Here is a 24,732-nt window from a genome sequence, read left to right as displayed (position 1 = left end):
AATTCTCTTTCCCCAACGTCCATAAAATATATATATATATATATATATATATATATATATATATATATGGCTGTCATATAAGGAGCAATTGAAATTCCACAGCACAAAGGCAATGCAGGGGGAGAAAAAAGGATCAATCTTTCATATTATTTTTTCTCAAAGGCTTGGCAAGAAACCAGGGGTAATATTTTTGCAACTGGGAATGTGTGTTTGCTGAAGAATATTCCCACATTTGAATCATCCTCAGGGGTCCTCATCTTGTTTTACTTTCAAAGGTAGAGAGGGCATAACATTAACCCCAACTGGGAAAAGGAAAATGCCTCACTGTAATTCTCCTCCAGGGAACAGGAATAAAGGGATTACATATGCCTGCATAATGAAGAATTTCCTCACCCAGACAAGACAAAAGACTTCATTATTTTTCACCAGACACTTGAAGTCTTGTGCCTCCCAGTTGCAGAAGCTGAGGAGGCAGGCCAATTTTTTATATGAAGCCACTAGATGGAGTTCCTAAGAAACTGGCCTTCTAGTACTTGCCATTGTGAAAAGATCTAGGGAAGATGTTAAAAACCTTGGTACCTGACACTACCCAGTCTTTCCTCTAAGAAAAGTGAGACTGTCCCTGAAGATCACAGTATTCTTCCAGTAAAATTAGCCTTGCCTTTACTCTGGGAAGCAAATAAATGAACATTTTCTTTCTGAAAACGCACCTCCTTTGTCCTTACATGAGACCAAAAGGCATCTCAATCCTAATGAAAAATGTAAAGTGGCAAAATATAACAAAATGGAATATTCAAGTTCTTCTCTTTCTGGGTAGGTCTGTTACTTCGTAACTTTAAGGATGTATGCATCTCATTTCTTATATAAAATATTGGAAGTCTCAAATTTTGTAGTTACTATTTCGGCTTGCAAGTATTAGATTCCTGTAAGAGGAGGTATATGGAGACCACGTTCCCAGCAACAGATCTGATCTCCAGTTAAAGAAATTGAACTAAGTTCACCTGCTACAGCCTGCTCTGCTCCATCTTGGCTTTCAGGCTTCCCTAATAGCTTTCACATACAACATAGAGAAAGATGTATGAAGTTTTTAGTTGTAAGAAGCAATGTCTTTTTTTTTTTTTCATCACTGTCTGTTCTAGTGTAGGTATGCAGCCCATTATTCTTGAGTGGCATCGTATTCTAACTTGAGATAAAATTAAGATTATTTAACTTGTCCCTTTACAAAGTATATTTTAAACACATGCTGTTTTGTCCGTGATTATTTTCATGCTTCAAAAGCATGGAGTGATCAGAAAAGAAAATATTTGATCTTCACAGAATTTCAAGGTTCATTCATTCCACAAATATTTATTGAGCACCTACTGTGGATAAGAGCTGAGAAATAATCATGAACAATTTTAAAGAAAACCCTACTCTCTTAGAGCTCTTTGGAGCATGGCATATGTGACGAACTAAAAGAACAAAGAAAATGGCATGGAGAGAACGAGGTTCCTCCTGGTAAAGACGAGACCAGAAAGGGAGGTTAGAGGGACACTAAACGGGGCTTTGTAAGCCATGCTGCTCGTTAGGCTTAGTCTTTTTAAGGCAGTGATAATAACTGCATTCGTGATCTATTGCTGCATGACAAATTACTCCAAAACTTAAGTGATTTAAACAACACGTTTTTCATCTCACAGTTTTAGTCAGGAATCTGGGCATCACTTAGTCATGTCTCTCTCCAAGCTGCATGCATTTGGACTTGAATGGGAAGAGCCCCACTCAATCGCATGGTTATTAGTGGATTCAGTTCCTTGTGAGCTGTGATATGAAGGCCTCAGTTCCAACCGGTTTGCTCGATTCCTCCCCAAGTGGAACTCTCCATAGAGCACCTCACAATATGCAGCTTGCTTCACCAGGGCAAGCAAGCAAGATGGGAAGAGCAAGTCAGCATGAGAGAGAGACAGAGAGAGAGAGAGAGAGAGAAGGGCAAGCAAGCAAGAGGGCAAGACCAAGTCAGCATGAAAGAAGGAGAGAGAGAGAGGGAGCTCTAGGAAGACAGAAGTCATAGTGTTCTGCAACCTTTCCCATTCTTCTGCTCCTTAGCAGGAAGTCACTAAGTGCCACCCACATTCAAGGGGAGGGAAGTACCCAAGGGCATGAAACCCAGGAGGCAGAGATCATCAGGGTAATCTTAGAAACCTGCCTGCCACGATACCATTATGGACGTTCATTCCAGAGAACATTCAGTTTGGGATAATAATGCAATATCTTTATTGAGGTTGGAGGCATGGAGACCAGTTAAGAGGCTGTAGCATGGGTCCACAGTGGACATCACTATCAGTCAGAACAGAAAGGACTTAGCTTCTGCTGTTATCCTCTGCCAAACTTGCTGCTCAATCCCCAGTGCTATGTAGAGTGTTATAACATCCACCATGACACGGGACAAGATACAACAGGAAATAATAGCAACTAAAATTCAAAGAAAGCATTGATGTTTCCAAAGCACTGTCACATTCATAATCATCTTTACTTCTTCCAGCTCCCTGTGAAGTCAGAAGGAAAGGCATTATTGTTCTCTACATTTTACATATGAGAAATGGAGGCTTAGAGAAAGCACATCACCTGTCTAAGGTCCCACAGCTTATAAAAGCTGAAGTCAGAAGTGTGTGCTTTTAAAGCTTATGTTTTCTCAACTCATCTTCTCCATTAGGCTTCCAGACAAAGGCAGAACTTTCCATCAGCAGCTGCACTGCAGGGTGCACTTCTTTGAACCATGAGAGGCTAGCAAGTTAGGGATGGGGTCACACAGTCCCCACGCACCTGCCGCTACCCTCCCTACTCACCCCTCCCCACCTTTTCACTTACTCATTCTGTTCATCAGGCAGCATGCGGGCCAGAAACTGAACTTCCTAGGAATGGGAGGCTGAGTGATAAAGTGGTCCCTAATTAACTCACAGCCTAGTAAGGGGAATAACTAATGATAACAAAATGCCATGAGCTTTAAACAAGCTTGGTTAATAACATACTGTAGGAACATGGAGTATAAAACAAGTCTTTTTTTTGTGCTTTCACATAGGTGAAATATTCATTTCTCATTTCATGTTACTTTTCAGAACCCATTTATATCAGTCTGTCATTATACTGTGCATGTTAAAACACTATTTGGTATTTATTTCATGGTTTGCCTTACTGTATATGCTTATCTATAGTAACATTGTATTCCCTTTAAAAATAATAAAGCAAACTTTTACCATGCTTTTGTATGAACCTGGGCACATTGGATTAGAGTATATGTAACCTCTTAGCAGGTCTGATTGTGTCCAACTGAAGTTGATAGCTTTCTGCCAACACTGTTATTTTCCAAAATAGCAAAATTTCTTACATGGCCAACAAATGTGACAATGGCTTAGGCAGTACAAGGCTGTTTCATTATTCAGAAACGTCCTATCATGGGAATCTTTCTATACCTGTTTCAATGTCCAGGTGAGCTCTAGGCCAAAGGGTCATAAAACTTCCTTCCCATTGCCTTGCTCCTGCACCCGCCGTCCAACCTCAGGTTTATAACTTCCATCTGCGGTCCTTCCCTCATTCACCAGGAACCTGTGTGTGGCCAGTGGTCTCCTTGTATAATGGAATGAGATTTTTCAGAATGTTCTCGTTAGACATATTTATATATCTGTAGAAAAGTTGCTTCATGCTGTTTAGTAAATGAAAAATAGTGATTATTTGGGGTTTGTTTCCAAGAATACATTTACATTCAGTGAATTTGTATGATTTTTCATAGATATTCACCATAATTATCTTCATCCACATTAAAAGCATTTTTAAAGACTTAAATATGACATATTTAGTAAGTTCTTATATAATGTATTACTATATAATAAGTTCTTATATGATGTATTATATAACTTCTTCTGTAATATATGTGTTATATTTAAATACTTAAAAATGCTTCTATTATACATGTATCATAAGAGCTGCTATTTTAAGTGCGCTAAGCACATACAAATCTTTTTCTCAAAGATCTTAATTCTCAGACAGATAGTAATCATATTCAAAGCCATTCAAGAAATGCATTTTAAGAAACATAAATGTGAAAATAATATGTAAAAAAAGGCAGAATTGTGTGTTCAGGTGTTGAGCAAATAGAGTATCATTAGATTTGTGTGTCATAAAATCATTGCATTTTCAACCTGTGAGCTATCTTTCAGAGCAAGGCTTTCTCTTCATTTTACCAATGAGGAAGTTAGGCCCGAAGATCACTCAACTACTTCATAACAACGTAACTTCTGGCACACAGGTCTTTTAATCCCTTGTGTTATTTTCTTGCCACTTATCAACTATCTGAAGGGAATTCCTGTCATTCCCAGTTGGAGAAAATTTTCTGGAGAATAATTTTTTTTTCTCACCAAAATCATTCACACCACAGGTGTTAGGCCACCCAATTGTCTTCACTCATTAGCAAATCTGAAATTAACACAAGTCCAGTTATTGTCCAAAAAGAACATGTTTTTAAAAGTCTTCATGGTTTCAACAAGTGGTAACTGGTTACCAGTAAGCTGCAAGCTTCAGATTGAGGTTTCTGTAGGTAATAATTCCAAAAACTGTGTGCTTTTTTTTTTTTCAAACTGTGGTTTTAAAAACAACACATAACATTTACCATCTAAACCATTTCTAAGTGTACAGTTCAGTCGTGTTAAGTATGTTTACATTGTTGTGCATAATTCCAGCTTTAGTTACTTCTCTTTATGACTCATTTTTCCTTGTAAGCTTTATGTTTTCCTGTCTTCCTAAAGTTCTGCAAAATCTCCTTGGAACGTATATTTAATCATTCCAGGAGCCTGAGTGGACAAATCCTTCCCAAAGGGGGTTTATTAGAAACCTTGTTTAAATTCAAAACCGACATCATGATTGCCTGTGTGTATTAATCTGTTTTCATGCTGCTAGTAAAGACATACCTGAGACTGGGCAATTTACAAAAGAAAGAGGTTTAGTGAACTTACAGTTCCACATGGCTGGAGAGGCCTCACAATCATAGCAGACGGTGAAAGGCACGTCTTATATGGCAGCAGACAAGAGAAGAGAGCTTGTACAGGGAAACTCCCCTTTTTAAAACCATCAGATCTTATGAGACTAATTCACAATCACGAGAAAAGCACAAGAAAGACCTGCCCCCATGATTCAATTACCTCCCACCGGGTCCCTCCCACGACACATGGGAATTCAAGATGAGATTTGGGTGGGGACAAAGCCAAACCATATCACTGTGGGTAGGCTGGCCTTCTGCTTATGGTGTCCTGATAGAAGCTCTACCATTATTTTTGGAAAGGAGGGAGGAGGCAGAAGGAGGAGGGGCAAGAGGGGAGCTTTCTGTTTATTTTCCAGCCCTTCTTCATAGCTGTGATACTTCTGCTTTGTAAGTGTTCTTGACACAGAGCGTAAAGTTCATTTTCCTTTATAATTATACGTTATTTGCTGTATTTTGTGTTTTCATTGGTGTTGCCTTTAAAATAATAAAAGTAATGAGCACTTATGTGTTATTCATCTCAAGTGTACAAACCATGCATTTATCTTGGGCTCCTTTTTTTTTCCTAGAGCTTGCACCCGACAGCGCATGCTGAGCGGATCATTCGAGGGGCAGCCCGCAAAGGAGAGGTCAATCCTCAGCGTGCAGCATCATATCCGCCAAGAGCGCAGGTAAATACTTGGGAAGACAGGGCTTCAGAGACTCTAAAAAAGGGGGGTTTTACAGGAAATGGTCGCTGTACACAGTCACGGCTGTCAGCCCTGGCTGCCAGACAGGCATGGCTGAGGAATCGCGTTCTATTTGCTGTTTGTTACAATAATGAAACACCTAATCAGATCCAAAGATTCAAAAAAATCTCTACTTCACAATCCTTTTCCTTAGAGATGGCCAAATTCTCACCTTTAAGATCAGAAGGAAAAATTCTGAATTTTGTTAGATGGGATCAAAGACATTTGGAGAGAGTATAAGCTTCTGCTGTGAAAAGAAATCATAGGCATTTGTGGCGTTGTAGCAGAAAAAGTGTTTTATTTTGATTTTATCATGGTCACTGCTTGAAAGGCCAGTTTGATCTTGAGATGTATTAACCAGTGCCTGTGGTTGTTTTAGGTCACTAAGACATGGATCAAACAGCCAGAGGATCAGCAGGGGAAAATCTCTTGAAACTTTGACTCAAGATGTAAGTTTTAAGCAATGCTTTGGATTTCAGAAACGTGATTATGAAAATGTATTTAAATGACTGCTTAGACAACGCCCAGTGTCTTTCTGCCGCATTCCCATGTCTCCTTAAGACTTCATACCAGAGGGAATCAGGAAACTCAGGATATGAGTTATGTAGCCAAGTATCAGAAGTAACTGTTAACAGCAGAAAACTCCAGTCATCCCACACAAAGCACATGTCTTAGTTAAAATAGTAACACAAAAGTGTCATTATCAGTTGGATTTGACTTGAAATTAAAGACATTTTAAGCATTTTATATAGGATTGATTTGCATCATTGACTTTGAATATTCACTAAGAATCGAATATTCTAGAATCTAGATCAAGGGTCTATAATTTCAGGGCTTTATATATTAGGAAGTGAAATTTTATTTCTAGAAGAATTTTCCTGTCAAGGACTACCTAGTATTTCCAAAGAAAGCTTTTTGCTTTTAGACTCTAGGTCATGTATTTATTTACTGGCTCTGTAAATAGTTGTCAAGTGTTTGCTATGTGCTGGGTTCTGTTCTAAGGAATGAGGAGCAGTGGGGTAATAAGATAGACTCAATGCCCTCCTGGAGCTTAAATTTTAGAATAGGAGACAGATAATAAGTTCATAAAAAATATAATGGAATTTCTGGAGTGATTTCTTTTTATTTTCCATCATCTCTTCATTACTGTGACAGATTTGCTTTATAATGTAAAGTAAAATGAAGTCATGTAAATAAATCAAAGGTGGGGATTTGGGGGCAGGGAATTTTAGATACGATGGTTATCGTAGACCCATCTGCGTTATCCCAGAGACCCAAATGAAATGAAGGAGACATGAAAAAAATGCAGAGAAGCCAAGGGTTAGATGGCCCAGCAGCTATACCATGCAAAGATTACAATGAAAGATTTGGGAGATGCATATTAAATAACTGTAATTATGAAGTCCTGGTAAAAAGACAGGCGTTAGGTTGAATCTGGATGAACTGGCTTAAAAAGTAATCTTGAATGTTCAGAGCCAAGGATGGCACTTGAGAAAGGAGGGCTAGCAAGAGAAAGTTAGCAAAGCCTTGGGGTTATTTCGTTTTTCTCTTTTTCACCACTTATCTCTTATTTCTTGAGCTTTTGGAGTGCTTGCCTACTACATCTGCTTTCATTCTGTAGAAACTGCTGTTTTAGTCCAAGTAGATGGTTTTTATTAAGTGTTCCAGGCAAAATCAAGAGCGAGAAGTTGGCAATGAGAACACCTGATATCACCAATACCCTATAGACATGGTTCTAGTTGGCACAGAGCTCTGTTTACCGCCATGATTTTTAATATCCAGAGCTCTATCTGATTGGCTACCATATTGTTGACATGGAATTGCCATCAAATCCAACATATGGCCTGCGCACTTAGAACTGCAGAGTCAGCCATATTGCACGGAGAACATTTTCAGGTGAAAAGTCAAAGAGGCAACCCTCATTCAAAGCGCCTTCAATATGTTTCAACCGAAATGTACAACCTACTTAAGAATCAAATCAGAACATGTCTTTGAAAATAATGTGTTTAAACATAGACAGCAAAGGCCCTATTTGAATAGTCTCAGTGCCAGAGCTTACTTCTTCAGAGACTTCCTACCCTATTTTTCATGTAGAAGTATAGCAAAATCCATCTCCCACCTTCTCCATAGCAAAATGCCATGGGGTTCTGATCATTTCCAATAAATTCTTATAATGTCTTTTCTCCCACAAAGGGGAGATTTAAATTAGAGAATTTTAACTTTTTCACTTATTCTGAATGATAGCAGACACAGATAATTAAGCCTAAGGAGTGTTTTCTGTAAAATCTACTGAGTTACTGGAACTCTGGCCTTGCACCTTCCATGGGGTCCATCTAAAGGGCTGTGAAGGGCCTGCATGGCCTGCTCACCTCTCTTAGCTTTACCCACACTGGCATCCTGGCTATTCCACACGTAGACACGCCAGGCCTGCTCCTAGCTCTGGAAGAACACATTTCTGTAGTCCTACCACAGCCTGCACCCTCACCTCCTTCTAGTCTTTCCTCAAATAGCACCTTCATATTGAGGTCTACCCTGACCTGTTCATTTAAAATCATAATCTTCTAGCCTGTCTATGTCTCTCTATGCCTTTCACCCATTGTGATTCTTTAAAAAATCGGATCACTAAGCATCCTCTTACATACTTATTTTGAATTATTTTTTATCTGTCTCCCATTGACTAGAACATCCTATGAGAATAAGGATGTTTTGTTTCCACTTGCCATATCCTACACACTAGAATAGTGCCTGGCACATAATAGGATTTCAATCAATATGTGCTGAATGAATTACTTTTTAGAGGAAAAAATACTCTTGCTATAAAGACTGTGGCCATTAAATATGTACATTTAATCGTATACATATTTTATATACTGTAAATATATATTTAATGTAAGTATATACATTTAGTTTAAATATACATATTTAATGTAAATATATACATTTAGTATAAATATACATAATTATAAATATATACATTTCATATAGATATATATTTATTGTAAATATATACTTAGTATAAATATACATATTTAATGTAAATATATACATTTAGTGTAAATATACATATTTGTTGTAAATATATACATTTAGTATAAATATACATATTGTAAAATATACATTTAGTATAAATATATAAATATATGTTTAACAGTAAATATATGTAATTAATATTTATACTTTATATCGAGGGAGATATTATTTTTAAGTTTTTTAACTGATAATATATTTTGCATTCAAAACCCTCCTGTTTTAACACACCCCCTGTTAATTTATTTCTAGCATTCCAATACAGTGAGATATAGAAATGCACAAAGAGAAGACAGTGAAATAAAGATGATTCAGGAAAAAAAGGAGCAAGCAGAGATGAAAAGGTACAGGTTGCTGCAGTGTCCCATGGCTCTCATTTGGGAATGGCAAAATTTCCCTTAGCCTCATTCTCCCATGAATTTCTCCTTCAAGGAAAGTGCAAGAAGAGGAACTCAGAGAGAACCACCCATACTTCGATAAGCCACTGTTCATTGTCGGGCGAGAACACAGGTTCAGAAACTTTTGCCGGGTGGTGGTCCGAGCACGCTTCAACGCGTAAGTACACTTCATTTCAGCCAGGTGTTTGGCCTGAGCCATGCAAACAGCAGGGGTGTTGTCATATGAAGAAGAAGGAACGTGTAATCCTAATGGGGTCACAAAATAAACTGCGGACTAATTAATCATGCTGCTCCTCTTTGCTGAACACCCGACCAGGTGGAAAACAAAGGTCGCAAGTAGTTAACATTTATAGAAAACTCGCATTGATAAAACACAAAACAGCCATTTTCGTTTGTGCATTTTAGGAGTTTCCTGATACACTTATATCGGCATTATTAACTCCATATTTTATTTTGGAAATACTGAGACAAAAGGAGACTAAAGGACATGGTGAAAGGAAGGTCATTGTCCATGTCTTCCATGAGGCTTGTAGTTCCTTTGTGGTAAAAATACCTCAATTGGTTTATTGGAGAATAACGTAAAGTTGATTAGTGCTTTCATTACCAACTGTTATAAGAAGGAAACCCACTGTTCACTGTCTGTACCCTACCAACAGGGAAGAAATGTGTAAGAAGCCATAAGTAGAGTGAACATTGAAGACACTAGTTGTGGACACCTAAGCCAAGTTTGACAGGCAACAAATGGATGAAATGGATTTTTGTCAAGCATACCTGTATTAGTCCATTTTCATGCCACTGATAAAGACATACCTGAGACTGGGTAATTTATAAAGAAAAAGAGATTTATTGGATTCACAGTTCCAAGTGGATGGGGAGGCCTCACAATCATGGTGGAAGGCAAAAGGCACATCTTACATGGCACAGACAAGAGAGAGAAGTGAAAGCAGAAACCCCTCATATAATCATCAGATGTCATGAGACTTATTCACCACCACAAGAACTGTATGGGGGAACCGCCCCCATGATTCAATTACCTCTGGCTGGGTCCCTCCTACAACATGTGGGAATTATGGGAGCTACCATTCAAGATGAGATTTGGGTAGGGACGCAGAGCCAAACCATATCAGTACCTGTAAGTAAACATTCCGAAGACATTAAGAGTCATGGAGGAAATGAGAAAACTTTCCATGTTCCCATTACGTAGTTGGAGTGTCCCTGATGCCATCGTTTAAGTAAATTGATTTCTTTGTTATTAATTAGTAGCGTATGATAATCACTGTCTGTTATGGACTGAATTGTTCCCCCTCCACAAAATCCATATGGTAGAGTCCAAACCCTCAGAACCTCAGAATGTGACTGTATTTGGAAATAGGAATTTTAAACAGGTTAATTAAATTAAAATGAGGTCATTAGGGTGGGCCCTAATCTAATATGATTGGTTTCCTTAAGAGAACATTTGGACACAGACATATACAGAGAGAAGACCTTGCGAAGACACGTAGGGAGAAGACGGCTCTCCACAAGTCAAGGAGACAGCCCTGGAACAGGGTTTTCCCTCACAGCCCTCAGAAAGAACCAACTCAGCTGGCATCTTGATCTTGGATTTCCAGCCTCCAAAACTATGAGAAAATAAACTTATGTTGCTTGAGCCACCCAGTCTTAAGCACCAGTGGTACTTTGTTACAGCAGCTCAAGGAAACTAATACACACTATTATAACATTTCAGGGATGGAAGAGACCTCAGGGACCACTCGGTGTCATTTGTGTGCCCCCTCCTTCAACAGAGGAGGACATTTAAGCGTGCAGAAGTTGAGGGCTTTGCTCAGGGACCCAGCTACTACCTGGCTCTCTCTTGATTGCCAGACTATTGTTCTTTCTGCTGTTCTATAAAGACTTTCACAATTTAAAGCAACTGAGTCATAATTATTAAAATCTTCCATGAGTTTTCAAAGTAAAGGAAGAAAATGCCATTTTGGAGATTGATTTGATCAGTTCTTGAAGTAGGTTTTTTTTATCTTGAATTATCCTGTTGGCTGCCTGTACCTTAACATCTCATGGTTAATTCTCCACTTCACTTAGTGTGGTGTAATTTCCCTTTTATCAGCAAGGCAGCTGATGTTGAATACAATTGATGAAGACTCTGTTGTAATTGAGGACACATACACAAAGACTGTAAGCAATCTCATTGACGGTGCTCACAGGCTTCCTGAAAGTAGAAACAACGACTCTCCCTTCCAAGAAATTCTAAATAAATCATTCTACCACATCACAGTTAAATGCAGGGGGAAGAAGTCTATTTAAATTATGGAGTATTTAATTAAATAATCTTGAATAACTAACATTCTTGAACTATTAAGGCAAAGATTTTAAATGAGTGTTTTTAAATGAAAGTCAAAACTTAATTTTGTACTACCCATGTCAGAAAATTCTGGACAAAGTCACAAAGTCTAAAATCAAGTATTTTGAGAAATATAAAACTTTATTTTCATAAGCATCAACTGCAAATTCTTTGGATTTTTTCTTTCATCAATGTTCTCTGACCTCCAGAGTTACCTACAGTTAACATATTTTATAATGGACATTGTAGAGAGGCTGTAAAAGAGATTTTAGGTAGATGAGATGTTTGCAAATATGATTTTTAGCAAGTTAAAACATGCTTGCTTTGTTGCAGAATTTTATATATGTGTTCTCTTACAGATCTAAAACAGACCCTGTCACAGGAGCTGTGAAAAATACAAAGTACCATCAACTTTAGTAAGCATCACCAACTTCATTTTCCATGCACATTTAAAGTTTTCATGTACTATTTTATGCTGCATACAAAGATTAAAATTCTCTTTTATTTTCTTGCTATATAGTGCTATGAAATAGATGATTGGGGAATGATGTTTTTAAAATACCAGTCATGTTGATAGAGCCACAGAAGCCATCATCTCTAACTCTTAGAAGCCTTTCCTGGAACCTTTATGTTTCTCAATTTTGTTTGGTCTTTGGCAGTGATTTGCTGGGATTGGTCACTTACCTGGACTGGGTCATGATCATCGTAACCATCTGCTCTTGCATTTCCATGATGTTTGAGTCCCCGTTTCGAAGAGTCATGCATGCACCTACTTTGCAGGTACTGCTTACCGCTGCTAAATCTCAGCTTACAACTAGGGGGTAAAATACTGACCTGCTGTTTTTCCGTTCATTGTAACCAAACTGCCTTTTGCCCGTTTCAGATTGCTGAGTATGTGTTTGTGATATTCATGAGCATTGAGCTTAATCTGAAGATTATGGCAGATGGCTTATTTTTCACTCCAACTGCTGTCATCAGGGACTTCGGTGGAGTAATGGACATATTTATATATCTTGTAAGTCTTTGCTTATTGCCTAAATGAAAAATGTAATGGTTTTGTAAAATCTCCTGCATTTCTTGGTATAAGCGCAAGAGGTATGAGTCACAGAGGTTTAGATTCCCTAGTTGAATTCTTAAATGGAACTCTAGAGTAGTTCATTATATGCAAATAAGGGCCATGCATGTAAAATCTAAATTAAGAGCATCATAAATATCTATGGATAGTTATATTGTTCAAATACACTAATCATAATTTTATGTATGAATGAGACATACATTAATAAGGTCTAACATGGCAAATCTAGTTTGCATCCCACAAATCTTATGGCTTCTATACTAAAAAAAAAAAAAGTTTGCCTCATATAAACCATGTTATTGATTATGAGCCCCTTATTGCTGAAAGCAAACTAAAGTGATTGTGATTGTATCTCTCTCCTGATTCCATAAAATACCTGGCTATAGCAGTTGCCCATTCAACTGTCTAGTAAAACTCGCTGGAAAACCATAGAAATGGGCTCAGAGAACTTTTTATTTTTCCTGTATGTCCAAGGAGGCATGAAATCAATGTCTTTGCAGAGACAACAAGGAGAATCGTGATCATTAACAAGTAGCATGTTGCAGGTCATTAATAAAATAGCAGTAACCTTGATAAAAGGAATTCCAACTATATCGACATCAGCGGAGCCTCCAGAGTAGTAAGTTAAAAGAAGAGGCAGAACGCACTGGTGTACACACACACACACACGGTGTGGACACCCCCATTTCTTTCCTGCATACACATGATGACTTTCCTTTGAGGTATCTAGCAAGTCTAGCTGAGGTTTGTTGTTTAAAGTTAACAGATTGCACGTACAACCAGTGAGTGGAATCTCTGCTAAATGAAAAGTTGTGGCCAGTCGGCTGTCAGAAAATGTAAATAGTAGGGGATGAATTGTATAAATTCCAGAGATCGTTTGCTCCCCTTTAGGTGAGCTTGATATTTCTTTGTTGGATGCCTCAAAATGTACCTGCTGAATCGGGAGCTCAGCTTCTAATGGTCCTTCGGTGCCTGAGACCTCTGCGCATATTCAAACTGGTGCCCCAGATGAGGAAAGTTGTTCGAGAACTTTTCAGCGGCTTCAAGGAAATTTTTTTGGTATGTGAGAATTATCCTTTGATTCCAGTTCACAGGAGTCCAACTGTAATGTAGCTAATGAGGGAAAAGTGAGTCTTGCTTACTAAGGTCAATTCAATAGTTTTGGTTATTGCCAGAGGGTAATGGAGGCACTAACAAAACACAATGCGCCTTCAAACACTTTACTCCTGGGCACTTCTGGCATATGAGTTTATTTAATTCACCTAAAGAGAAGCACTCTGAGATTTGAAAGAGTTCGTATCTGCTGACTCTTTCGGTACCAACCTCTTGACTCTAATTCCTACTCTGGGTTTTAGTTTCCTCCCATCTGAAAATGAAGGATAAGAAGATTCAACACCGTGTACTCCACAAATGGGATTAGGAATTCATGCATTTGGGCTCCTAATCTCATTCTGTGTGTTCCTGAAATAATATAGCACAGAATTTGTCTTTAGATCTCAGGAGTGTTAACATAAAACAACTTTAAAAATGCAACATATAGGTATAACCCACTGCAAGTAACTTCAGCATTACAGTAATGAGTGATTACAAAGATGATTGAGGGGGCAAAACGTACTTTTTAGCTGGGCAAACATTGATTTAGGGTCTTCTGAAAACAAGGTCAGAGATAAAACAACAAGAAAGAGGCTCATTGTTCACAATCTGTTACAGAAAGATCTTTGCCTTACAAAACAGTGATCAAAAGTTTTTTTATTATTGATGAGGTCTGCTTGTGCATGAGAAGCATGAATTAATTTACATAGGCTTGTTTTGTATCTTGCTTTCTAGAGACTTACCTGTGATGAGAAAACAGCTGTAGTTGTAGTTGACACAAATGTATTTTTAAGATAGATTGTGATGTTACTAGAGGTATATATATCATTACTGACTTTTTTTCTTTCTTTTTTTTTGAGACAGAATCTTGCTCTGTCGCCCAGGCTGGAGTGCAATGGTGGGATCTCAGCTCACTGCAACTTCCACCTACTGGGTTCAAGAGATTCTCATGCCTCAGCCTCCCAAGTAGCTGAGACTACACGCATGTGCCACCACTCCCAGTTAATTTTTTGTATTTTAGTAGACACGGGGCTGCACCATGTTACCCATGCTGCCCTCGAACTCCTGACCTCAGGAGATCCACCCACCTCAGCCTCCCAGTTGCTGAATTTCTTTTTTAAGATGGGTTTAAAAATTCTTGTTTTCTTTATGCAAAGCCATAAAACAGTGACTCTTCACACAGCTGGAATTAAAAGAAAATATCACCTGACTGCTAATGTATATGAATCTTTTGATCAATAATAAATTTTAGAGGAGAATTTGTGCCTTTCCCTAATGGTGGTCAGTGTGATTTTAGTACACTTAGGTATATGTTTAGGTTATTCAACCAGTGCAGTTCACTTGTTCCATGTTTTGCCCTCTGCCACTCTTCTCTGCTGAGACCAAAGAAGTCAGCTAGCAGAGGGAGCATGAGTTAATTAACAGATTTGCTCTTCAGGTCTGAATTCTCTCCTCTCTTCTGTGCATAGAACATTCTCCTAACGCACACCTTCACAGTTACAAGACAGCTAAGCCACTGTCCCGCTCATTTGTGCTCTGCTAATAAAAATATGAATCCAGGCCGGGCACAGTGGCTCACACCTGTAATCCCAGCACTTTGGGAGGCCCAGGCGGGTGGATTGCCTGAGGTCAGGAGTTCAAGACCAGCCTGACCAATATGATGAAACCCTGTCTCTACTAAAAATACAAAAATTAGCTGGGCTTGGTGGCGTGTGCCTGTAGTCCCAGCTACTCGGGAGGCTGAAGGCAGTAGAATTGCTTGAACCCAGGAGGTGGAGGTTGCAGTGAGCCGAGATTGCACCATTGCACTCCACCCTGGGGGACAGAGTGGCACTCCATCTCAAAAAAAAAAAAAAAAAAAAAAAATATATATATATACGTCCATTTGGGAAAAAATAAACAAAATATAATTAAACATTTTTTTCCTTCGTTCCATTAAATAAAAAAGATCAAGGTGTTGATTTTAAAGTCAGAAAAGTTCAAGCCATATCAAAAATACCTTATTCCATTTTCTTACATGAAATTCATGTTTCCATTTAAAAAATTCAAAGCTTGTTAATTTTCTCCTTTTGACCTTCCAGTAAGGCTAATTGTGTGACCTATGGTGGAGAAGTTAAAATATATCATCAAAAACCCATGATTTTTATACAATGTTATCTTAAAAGTCCTATTTATGTCACTGTTTAAACCAAACCTAATATTTAGTCTTTAACAAGAGATTTAACATTTCATCAATTTCTTTCAGGTCTCCATTCTTTTGCTGACATTAATGCTCGTTTTTGCAAGCTTTGGAGTTCAGCTTTTTGCTGGAAAACTGGCCAAGTGCAATGATCCCAACATTATTAGAAGGGTAAGATGTACCTTTCTGTCTTTTGAAATAAAAATTAAGGGCCAAGTGTGGTGGCATGTGCCTACAATCCTAGCACTTTGGAATGCCAAAGAGGGAAGATTACTTGAACTCAGGAGGTCAAGGTTGCAGTGAGCTATGATCTCACCACTGTACTCCAACCTGGGCAACAGAGCGAGAGCCCTGTCCCTAAAAAGAAAACAAAATAATAATAAGGTGTTTACACTCCCTTGGCAAGCATGTGGTACCAGTGGCTGACAAGCCTAGTTTAAGAACTCCCTATAAAACCCTAAGAATTCTCTTCCCACAAACCCCTTTTTGCTTAAGCACGTGATATATCTCTTCTGGCTAGAAAGGTTAATAAGATGAAAAGCACACCTCAGAGAATGTCACTCTTCCCTCCTATTCCAGTGTCAACCTACTGTTGACAACTTGAGCGTGGTCACCCAAGATTCCAGCTGTTTACAGCTGTGAGCTTTGGATACTTTCCCTTGAGGTCTTAGCTAACTTGATCCTTCCTTTGTTGTCACATAAGACTCATCAGCAAACAGCCCCATGCAAAAATGTCCAAGAAGCAGCATTTGGTTCTCACCACTTTTTATTGCTTCCCCACTCTCAGCTTTCTCCCCATTAGAAAGCCAGTGCCTTTACATTAGCTCTAGCTGCCCAGAATCTCCCTCTTTATGACAACCAACAATGACCTCCACAAAGACCCAAACTTGAATACCTGCACTACGGCGTTTCTTTCTCTTTCTTCAGTCATTGGTTATAAGGGAAGGCTAGCTGCTATAACAAGCCCAATATTTCAGTAGCTTCACATAATGAAATGTATATATTGCATCTTGGATCAGTTGCAATATATACATTTGCAATATATACACAATATACAGCTCTCCTCCAAATGACCACTCAGGGACTCACATGCCTTCTATCCTATGCCGCCACCCTTTGCCATGTCTTCAGAGCCTTCTTCAATGAGCTGGAGATAACAGTGGAGAGCCATCTCCAACTGAGTGGGCTGTGGGAGAATCCGCTCCACCCACATTCCTCTGTAAAGAGCAGAGATACTGCAAGGGGGGCTGGAATTTAGTTGTGTGCTCCAGAAAAATAAAAGGGGGACACAGTTTGGTTAATAATTAGACAATTTTTGTAATATCATAAAGTGTCCCATTCTCTTAGGATTCTTATGTTACAAATAAATTAATAAAGTAAACCAACCACTGCTGATATATAAACTAGAAAAGTATTTTCTCTTTGATCCCAATAAAATGATGCCTCAGTTCCTAAATGTATATCTTCAAAAGGCCTACTAGACCTGAACTACGTTATATATTTCTAGCAAATATGGCTATCTAGTATAGATTTCAAATGATACAAATTGTTCTCTAATTGTGACAAAATACAGGTAACATCTTTGTTCAGCCAAAATACATTATAAATTATATTAATAATGAGAATTTGAAACAAAGGCCAGACTAGGAGAGACATTCCAGGAGCTTTGATACACCTGAGAAGACAGAACAAGGAATGTGGCCTGACGGTCATGCCATATCAAGTTAGCTGATAAAGAAAGTGACAGAGACCTGACGCATTCATCCACAAGCTTGTGTGTGGAAAGAAGAGTGATTTTTGATCCACACTGAACAGAGGCCAGAAAGATAATAACAACACTTCAGGATGAAGCCTGCTAGGAATCTTGGATGACTCAGTATATTAACAGTGGCCTAAGAGCATGGTGATTTTACATTATCCACTCATACCCAGCCAAAGCTGAAGATTGATGGTGACAGCAGCCAGCAGATGAGCATAGACACAGATTTCATGATGCATTTATCCTGTTTCCTAGAGCAGTGAGGTCTGTGCGAGGCTCAGATGGACAGCCTAAGGAGACTCAGCCATCATAGAGAGCACCAGCACCAAGCAGAACGATTGAAAAGAAATTGGCACGGTGAGACGGGGCTTGAGTCTTTTTGTCTTCTCAAATCCAAACATAAGAGGCTGAGGCCAAGGCCAAGAACGCCATATGAGTGAAGGTGACGTCAGTTCTGTCGGAGAACTTCAGCCCATCTTACTAAAAGAAGAGATAAATCCAAAGAAAGGGGGAAAGTAGATACACCAACATTTAGATCACACACAGTTCCTGTTAAAGACAACGAAGCTTCAGTTGCTGCACCCATAGTTTCCAGTTGGGAAAATGTGTTTTCTTGTATGAGGCTGAGCACTTCCTCCCTCTGCTCCTTTGTTTGTTGTCTTAAAACTCAACAGATGTCATGAGATCAATATAGATATAGATATGGAGCCTAGGACTTAGTCACCAAAACCCTGTAAACAAACGCTGAGGATACCTTTTGACAAATAGTCATTAAATGTCAGTTGTGTCCAAGGCACTGTGATAGGTGAAATGAAATGTGGAATGGAAACATTAGGAGGTCCTTGCTTCTGTTTTGTGGCATTTTCTGTCCAATCAGAACGTGTTTCATGTTCAAGCAACAGTAATATAAAGTCCGCAGTTTTCAAAAGCCTATGAGAAGCAGAAATAACGTGTAATCTATGATGTCAGCATGGGAAATCGTGCTTCCAACTGGGAGTACTGTACTGGGAGGGCTTCAGGGAGGAGGTGGGATTTGAGATGAGCAGGAAAGGACCTTCCAAGGAGAGCAAGCAGTGAAGAAGGACACAAAGCATACAAAGAAGAGTCACAGTGTAGAGGCAGGGACCGAACAAGGAGGAAGGAGCATGGGCTTCGAAATCACAGCTTCTGAGATTGGAATCCTACTTCAGGAGAGGTGATGGCCTGGTCTGGTCACTGAATCCTTCTGGAACCTATTTCTGCCTTGAATGCTTCTCACACAATGATGTTATGAAGATTAGATTACCTTGTTTATGCGAAGTACCTAACCTGATCTCAACAGTGAGTGTTAATTTCATTCCCACCCATGTAGGAAAAAACTGAAAAACAAGGCCAGAAATGTAAGTTAGGGAGAGATCCTCAAGTGCCTGAAATGCCTGGCTAAGGGATTTGGAATTTCGTTGATGAGAAGTGAGAAACTGCAAAAGGTTGGTAAGAAGAGGAATCAGACACATCCTAGTGTCCACAAAGTACAAAGCACCGTTCCTAGTGCTGTTTTTGTTACCCATATCCTAATGAGGATATCCATTCCTAATGAGGAAAACAGGTGTAGAAAGATTAAATAATTTGTCCAAGGTCACCCACCTAATAAGTGGAGAAGCAGGGAACTAGTGTCCAGGCACCCTGGCTTTTCACCAAGATACCAGACTGCTTCATGCAATCAAAGGTGGGCTCAGGTGGGTTCAGGAAGACAAATTGGAAAAGGCAGTGAGGCCAAATATGTCAAGGGACCTTTATACAATACACTACAACACAGCCTTTTCAAATAATGTTCTGCATAAAAAGGTATGGTTATGGAAAGATAATTGCAATATAGTTTTAGCTGAAAAAAGTGGGCGATGGAAGAATATAAACTTTATGAGCTCAGATACATATAGGAAAAAAGACTGGAAGGATATACTCCAAAACATTCATTGTGTTTGTCTGTGGGCAATTGTGGGTAAGTTTTCTTTCTTTTATTTGTCCAGGCTTTATAAATTAAAGATGTGTTATTTGCATTAAAATGTTCTTATTTTAAAGAATCATGCTGGTAATCCAGAAAGAAGTAACGTTGGCATTACTAAACTCATCGTAGTAAGAATGGAGACTTGGGCCAGGAAGGACAGGGAAAGCCCAGGGAACCCTAAGCTTGATGCTGGGCTGCTGCTGGGATGCTGGTCCAGGGACAGAAAGGAGGAGGCCAAGAGGAGACATGGCTTAGGGTCAAAGAGGACGTTAAGCAGATTAAAACGGAATTTTTGTTGAAATATTCAAACAGTGATCAAGAATTTTACCATCTACACCTTGAACCCAGAAAAGAGATTTAGGTTCAAAATATGACCATCATAGCCAAAGAAACAAAAATAACCGAAGGGAGAATAGGAAATGAGTGAAAAACTTCCTATAGATGTTTAATTTTTAAAACCTTTTTAACAGCTTTATTGACATGTAATCCACATACCACACAATACACCCACTTCAAGTGTTCAATTCAATGGTTTTTTAGCATATTCACGGAGTTGTATACACGACAGCCACTTTTAGAACATTTGTATCTCCCTGAAAAGAACCCTATGTCTCTTAACTGTTACCCCCATCCCTTTAGCCTCCACCTCAAGCCCTAAACAACAACTAATATTCTTTTTGTCTCTATAGAGTTCACTGTTCTGGACTTCTATATGAATAAAATCATAACATATGGTCTTTTGTGACTTTTTTCTCAATTAGCATAATATTTTCAAGGATCATCCATGTTGTAGCAGGTATCAGGACTTCATCCCTTCCTATGGCTGAATAATATTCACTTGTATGGTTGGACCACATTTTGTTTATCTGTTTGTTCAAAAATGGACATCTGGATTGTTTCCACCTTTTGGCTATTGTGAATAATGCTTATATAAACATTTTGTACAAGTTTCTATAGGGACATATATTTTCATCTCTCTTGGGTAGATACCTAGGAGTGGAGTTGATGGCTCATATGGTAACTCTGTGTTAGTGGTTTGAGGACCTGCTAGAATGTTTTCCAAAGTGGCTGCACCATTCTACATCCCCACCAGTATGTAAGGGTTCCAGTATGAGGATTGCGATTCCTCCACATCCTCGCCAATGCTTGTTGTTATCTGACTTTTTGGTTATGGCTTTCTCAGTGGGTGTGAGGTGATATATCATTATGGTTTTGATTTGCATTTTCCGGATGGCAGATGGCACATGATACTGAGCATCTTGTCATGTGCTTTTTGGCCATTTGCATATCTTCCTTGGAGAAGTGTCTACTCAGGTCCTTTGCCCATTTAACTAATATTCTCAGCATCAATTTTTAACTGCCTGTCTCCAAAGTCTTTGTTACTATTTGCTGGGTAGCTGTCCATATCACTGTTGTTAGATAAAGGGCTTTTGGGATTCCGTGAAAGAAGAAAGAGTTTCCTATCCTTTATCTTTTCTGAGTTCATTTTCTGACCAGGTTTCCCCTCTCCTCTTGTTTTTCTACTTTAGGAAGATTGCAATGGCATATTCAGAATTAATGTCAGTGTGTCAAAGAACTTAAATTTAAAATTGAGGCCTGGAGAGAAAAAACCTGGATTTTGGGTGCCCCGTGTTTGGTAAGTATATCATAAAAAAAAATTCTGAAGAATAGTGTGTTTGTCAATAGAAGGCTTTAAATAAATATAATATGGCATGTAACTAAAAGTAGTTTTGCTAGAGATGTTAAAATGATCTTAAGTCATACAGGGCGAAGTGCTAGATTATATTGGAAGATAGAAATAAGGTAAAAAATAAGAGCAAGTAGTGCAATGAGTTCTATATAGCTTCATGAAACTAGAGAAATATTATCTCAGTATTTTTCTAATACTTCAGAAATATGTATCTGGATTCAAATGGCTTGAAAAATTAGGCTTAACAGGATTTTCTGTCAAATTAAAACTAAACTTATCCTGAGTTTATATCTTTAAAGGAGGATCTGATGTCCTCATAATAGAACCCTAAATCATAAAGCTATTTCCATTTTAAAACCCATTTACACGGAAGGACTTCCATTATTGAAACACTAGAGAGGAATAATCAGTGACACAGTTGATTGTTTCTAACTTTCCCTTTAATATTCCTTTTTCTTTAAATTGAGTTTTCAAAGCACTTAGATCAAAGCTAGAAATACCTAGTACCTTCTTTCTTATTTTATTAATGACCATGAGTGGATCCCTCAGTCTGTGTCATTGGTGAACTGAGTGTTCTGTCACCTTCATTTGTCCTTTAAAATTGTTATCTGTTTTTTAAGTTTTCTTTTAGAAAATGTGTAAGAATAACAACTGAGTCACAGCACCTCTGCTTTTGTCACAATTGATGTTCTTTTCTAAATGTCAAAACTCTTTAAAATGAACAGCATTTCACCCAGCTGTACCCCAGCACTCACTGTTACCTTTCTTTGGCATTTTTCTCATATGAAATTCACTTTTATACATAATCCAATAGAATGCATATTGGGTTTTTATTTTTTAAAATATCCAAGAACTGAGAAAAAGGGTTCATTTGGGGTATGTGGCTTCAGCTTGGAGAGAGAGGAATGTGAGACATGAGAATATCCTGGCCCCACTGCTGACTAGAAAAGCCATCCAATTTCCATTGAAATAAAAATTAAAGGAGCATAAAAGTTGTCTTCCATGAGATAAAAATTAATTATAGCATAAAGTTATTTATGTTATAATTTATTAATTTTTATTAATTCAAAGATAATATCATGGAAGTAAATGTAGTCAGGAATAGAGAACACTGGGGCATTTCATTTCCTTCACTATAGAGAAAGGTAGAGGGTGCCTCCCACCTCTGCCAAGTGAGGTACCCCAGGGGGATCACTTAACGTCAGAGATGGGCAGGGCAAGAAGAGAGACTCTTGTGGCCAGGCTGCTCATCACCATCTGGAGAGCAGGGTTATCTGGTGTTCCTGGAGAGCCCAGTAGTCACTGCCTAGGGCCACATCATCTGAGTCCTCTTGAGCCTTGCGGCAAAGGGCTTTGTGCTGGGAAAGGGTACCCCCATCCAAAGGGCCCGTAGGTGTGTTTCCAGGAGCCAGACTTGAGAATCACCCAGAGACTGCACACTCACAGGAGAAAAGGTGCAATGAGGCACTCCTGGGCTGGAGAGGGGGTTCAAACTCTTGAACACCTATGGCCAGAATCCAATTGTATCAGATGCACAAGACTTTAACTCCATTTCTCCATTCCTTTCAACGACATCCCACCTCAGTCATGTGAGAATCTCGTGGTGGCCCGAAGAGGATGAGTGGAAGTGAAGAAAGTGGCCAACTTTTCTTCCTTTCCTCAAACCGGGGTCCTTGAGCTGCTAAGGATGGGATTGTTATATGAGTTATAGGATCAGTTGGATGTAAAACTGAATTACTGAAAATAACCAAAAAGCTCTGGGACCTCCGCAAGAATTCAGACAGGGAGCTGGAACACACTTGAAGGTAGTGTTTGGAGAAAAGTAAACCGCCAGTTGTGCCCTATAGCACTCAACCTATTCCATAAAACCAGCTACATGGGATTTTTAAAATCAAAGTTAATTTAAATGCAATATTTTATGGAAGGTATTATTAGGGGTTTCAAAGGCAATGCCATTCTAGAAGCATAAGCAAATAGCCAGGCATTCCTTGAACATCATCACAATTGCTCTCGTCCATTTCTCCAGGATAATGTGACTTGGATTGTAGTGAAATAGACACCTTCGATCTAATAAATGTCATCTGTAACCATGATAACTTTTTACACTTTCCTTCTTAAGTAAGCTAATCAAGAGTTGGAAGCTGAAATTTTGTAATTTTATATTGGCTAAATTATGATTAAGAAAATAACATATCTAGGAATACACCTAGAGGAATGCTTTGGTAATTATAATTAGGACATAAATATGCACTAATTCAGGAGACAGTCTAGTTTCAATATTCTCTCTTCAGATTAATAAATGTACTTTCTTCTGAATCACTCAGACTTGATGAGTCACCTCAGTAAAAAGGATTAAACATATCATGGATTATAAATATGGTGTGATTTATTTTAAGAAGAAGTCTGGAATATAGGAAAATGGCATGCATGGGAGAAAAACTAACAAAGTATTCAGGCTTATAATATTGAGTGCTTGCTCTTCACCAGCTAGTATGCTTGTCACTGTGGTAAGGCCCTGAATAAGCTATGGCCCCTACCCCTTAGGAGCTTAAAGTCTAGTGGGAAACAGAAAGTACAATTACAAATAATTTTATATAATATGCTAAGGCCTTTAATGCTGCACAGAGAAGCCCCGAAGCTTACCTCTGGCTCACCCGAAACTCATCTCCATGTAATGTTAAGCTACACTGTGATATGTTCTAGGAAGAAGGTGATCAGGTTTTATAGGGTCTAAGGCCCAAACAATTTGGGGTACCAACGTCTCGGAAGGGCCTGTACAAAAGAGGGGTCCTACCCCTTAGGTTTCTTTGGCTTCATCATGTACCTGCCTCTGATTCCTACAGAAAGGCTAAGGGTACAATGGACACACAGGAGAAGCACCTAACCCCAACTATGCAGGGCCAAAGAGAAGGACCAGATGAGAAGACACACTGGTTACCTTTTGAAGGACAACCAATAGGAACTAGCCAGGTGAAGGGGGCAGGGTAAGAGGCAGGTGAGGAGGAAAGTCTAGGCATAGGTTTGGTATTACAAGTTAAGGCAACTCTATGCCCAAAGCTCAAGGCAAAAAGGGTTGGGGTGCTGTAGGAAGTACGATGTTTCTGATTTCTTTTAGGAGAGATGGTTGTGTAAGATACAGCATGCCGTTTTTGGACAAAGTCTTTTTCTGCATTTCCACATCCAAGGGCAGAGGCTCAGTCACGTCTTCAGGTGCCCCCATGTTCCCCAAGGGAAGAGTAGCTCTCCCTACCTTGATCTTGGGGGGCCTTGGAGCACCTCCTCTGGGAGGTAAAAAACTGACAAAATTATGTGGTCAGATCTAATGTCTTAGTTTTCTGAATTGGACAGGCAAGATTACAATATTTCACAAATTAACCAGAAAAAATGACAACCTTTTCAATTCAAGGAAGGGTAGCAGGTAAAAATGACAATAATAGATGACATTTGGGATTTATTG

General features: G+C 38.8%; 1 protein-coding gene across 7 annotated transcripts in view; it reads left to right on the top strand.

Annotated features, from left to right (window-relative positions):
• Positions 1-24,732, top strand: part of NALCN (sodium leak channel, non-selective) — a 363,332-nt gene that overhangs the window by 300,233 nt on the left and 38,367 nt on the right. For all 7 annotated transcript variants that reach the window (XM_031001413.3, XM_055359447.2, XM_055359450.2 and 4 more), the window contains 10 exons: positions 5,575-5,676; positions 6,113-6,182; positions 9,013-9,104; positions 9,193-9,315; positions 11,856-11,912; positions 12,156-12,276; positions 12,380-12,511; positions 13,463-13,630; positions 15,909-16,013; positions 21,115-21,221. In XM_031001413.3, coding sequence (XP_030857273.3) covers positions 5,575-5,676; positions 6,113-6,182; positions 9,013-9,104; positions 9,193-9,315; positions 11,856-11,912; positions 12,156-12,276; positions 12,380-12,511; positions 13,463-13,630; positions 15,909-16,013; positions 21,115-21,221 — 1,077 coding nt within the window. The remainder of the gene's footprint in view (positions 1-5,574; positions 5,677-6,112; positions 6,183-9,012; positions 9,105-9,192; positions 9,316-11,855; positions 11,913-12,155; positions 12,277-12,379; positions 12,512-13,462; positions 13,631-15,908; positions 16,014-21,114; positions 21,222-24,732) is intronic.

The sequence above is a fragment of the Gorilla gorilla genome, chromosome 14, assembly GCF_029281585.2.
Source record: "Gorilla gorilla gorilla isolate KB3781 chromosome 14, NHGRI_mGorGor1-v2.1_pri, whole genome shotgun sequence".
NCBI lineage: Eukaryota > Metazoa > Chordata > Mammalia > Primates > Hominidae > Gorilla > Gorilla gorilla.
Note: the sequence above shows the minus strand (reverse complement) of the source record. Positions and strands in the feature narration are given on the sequence as shown.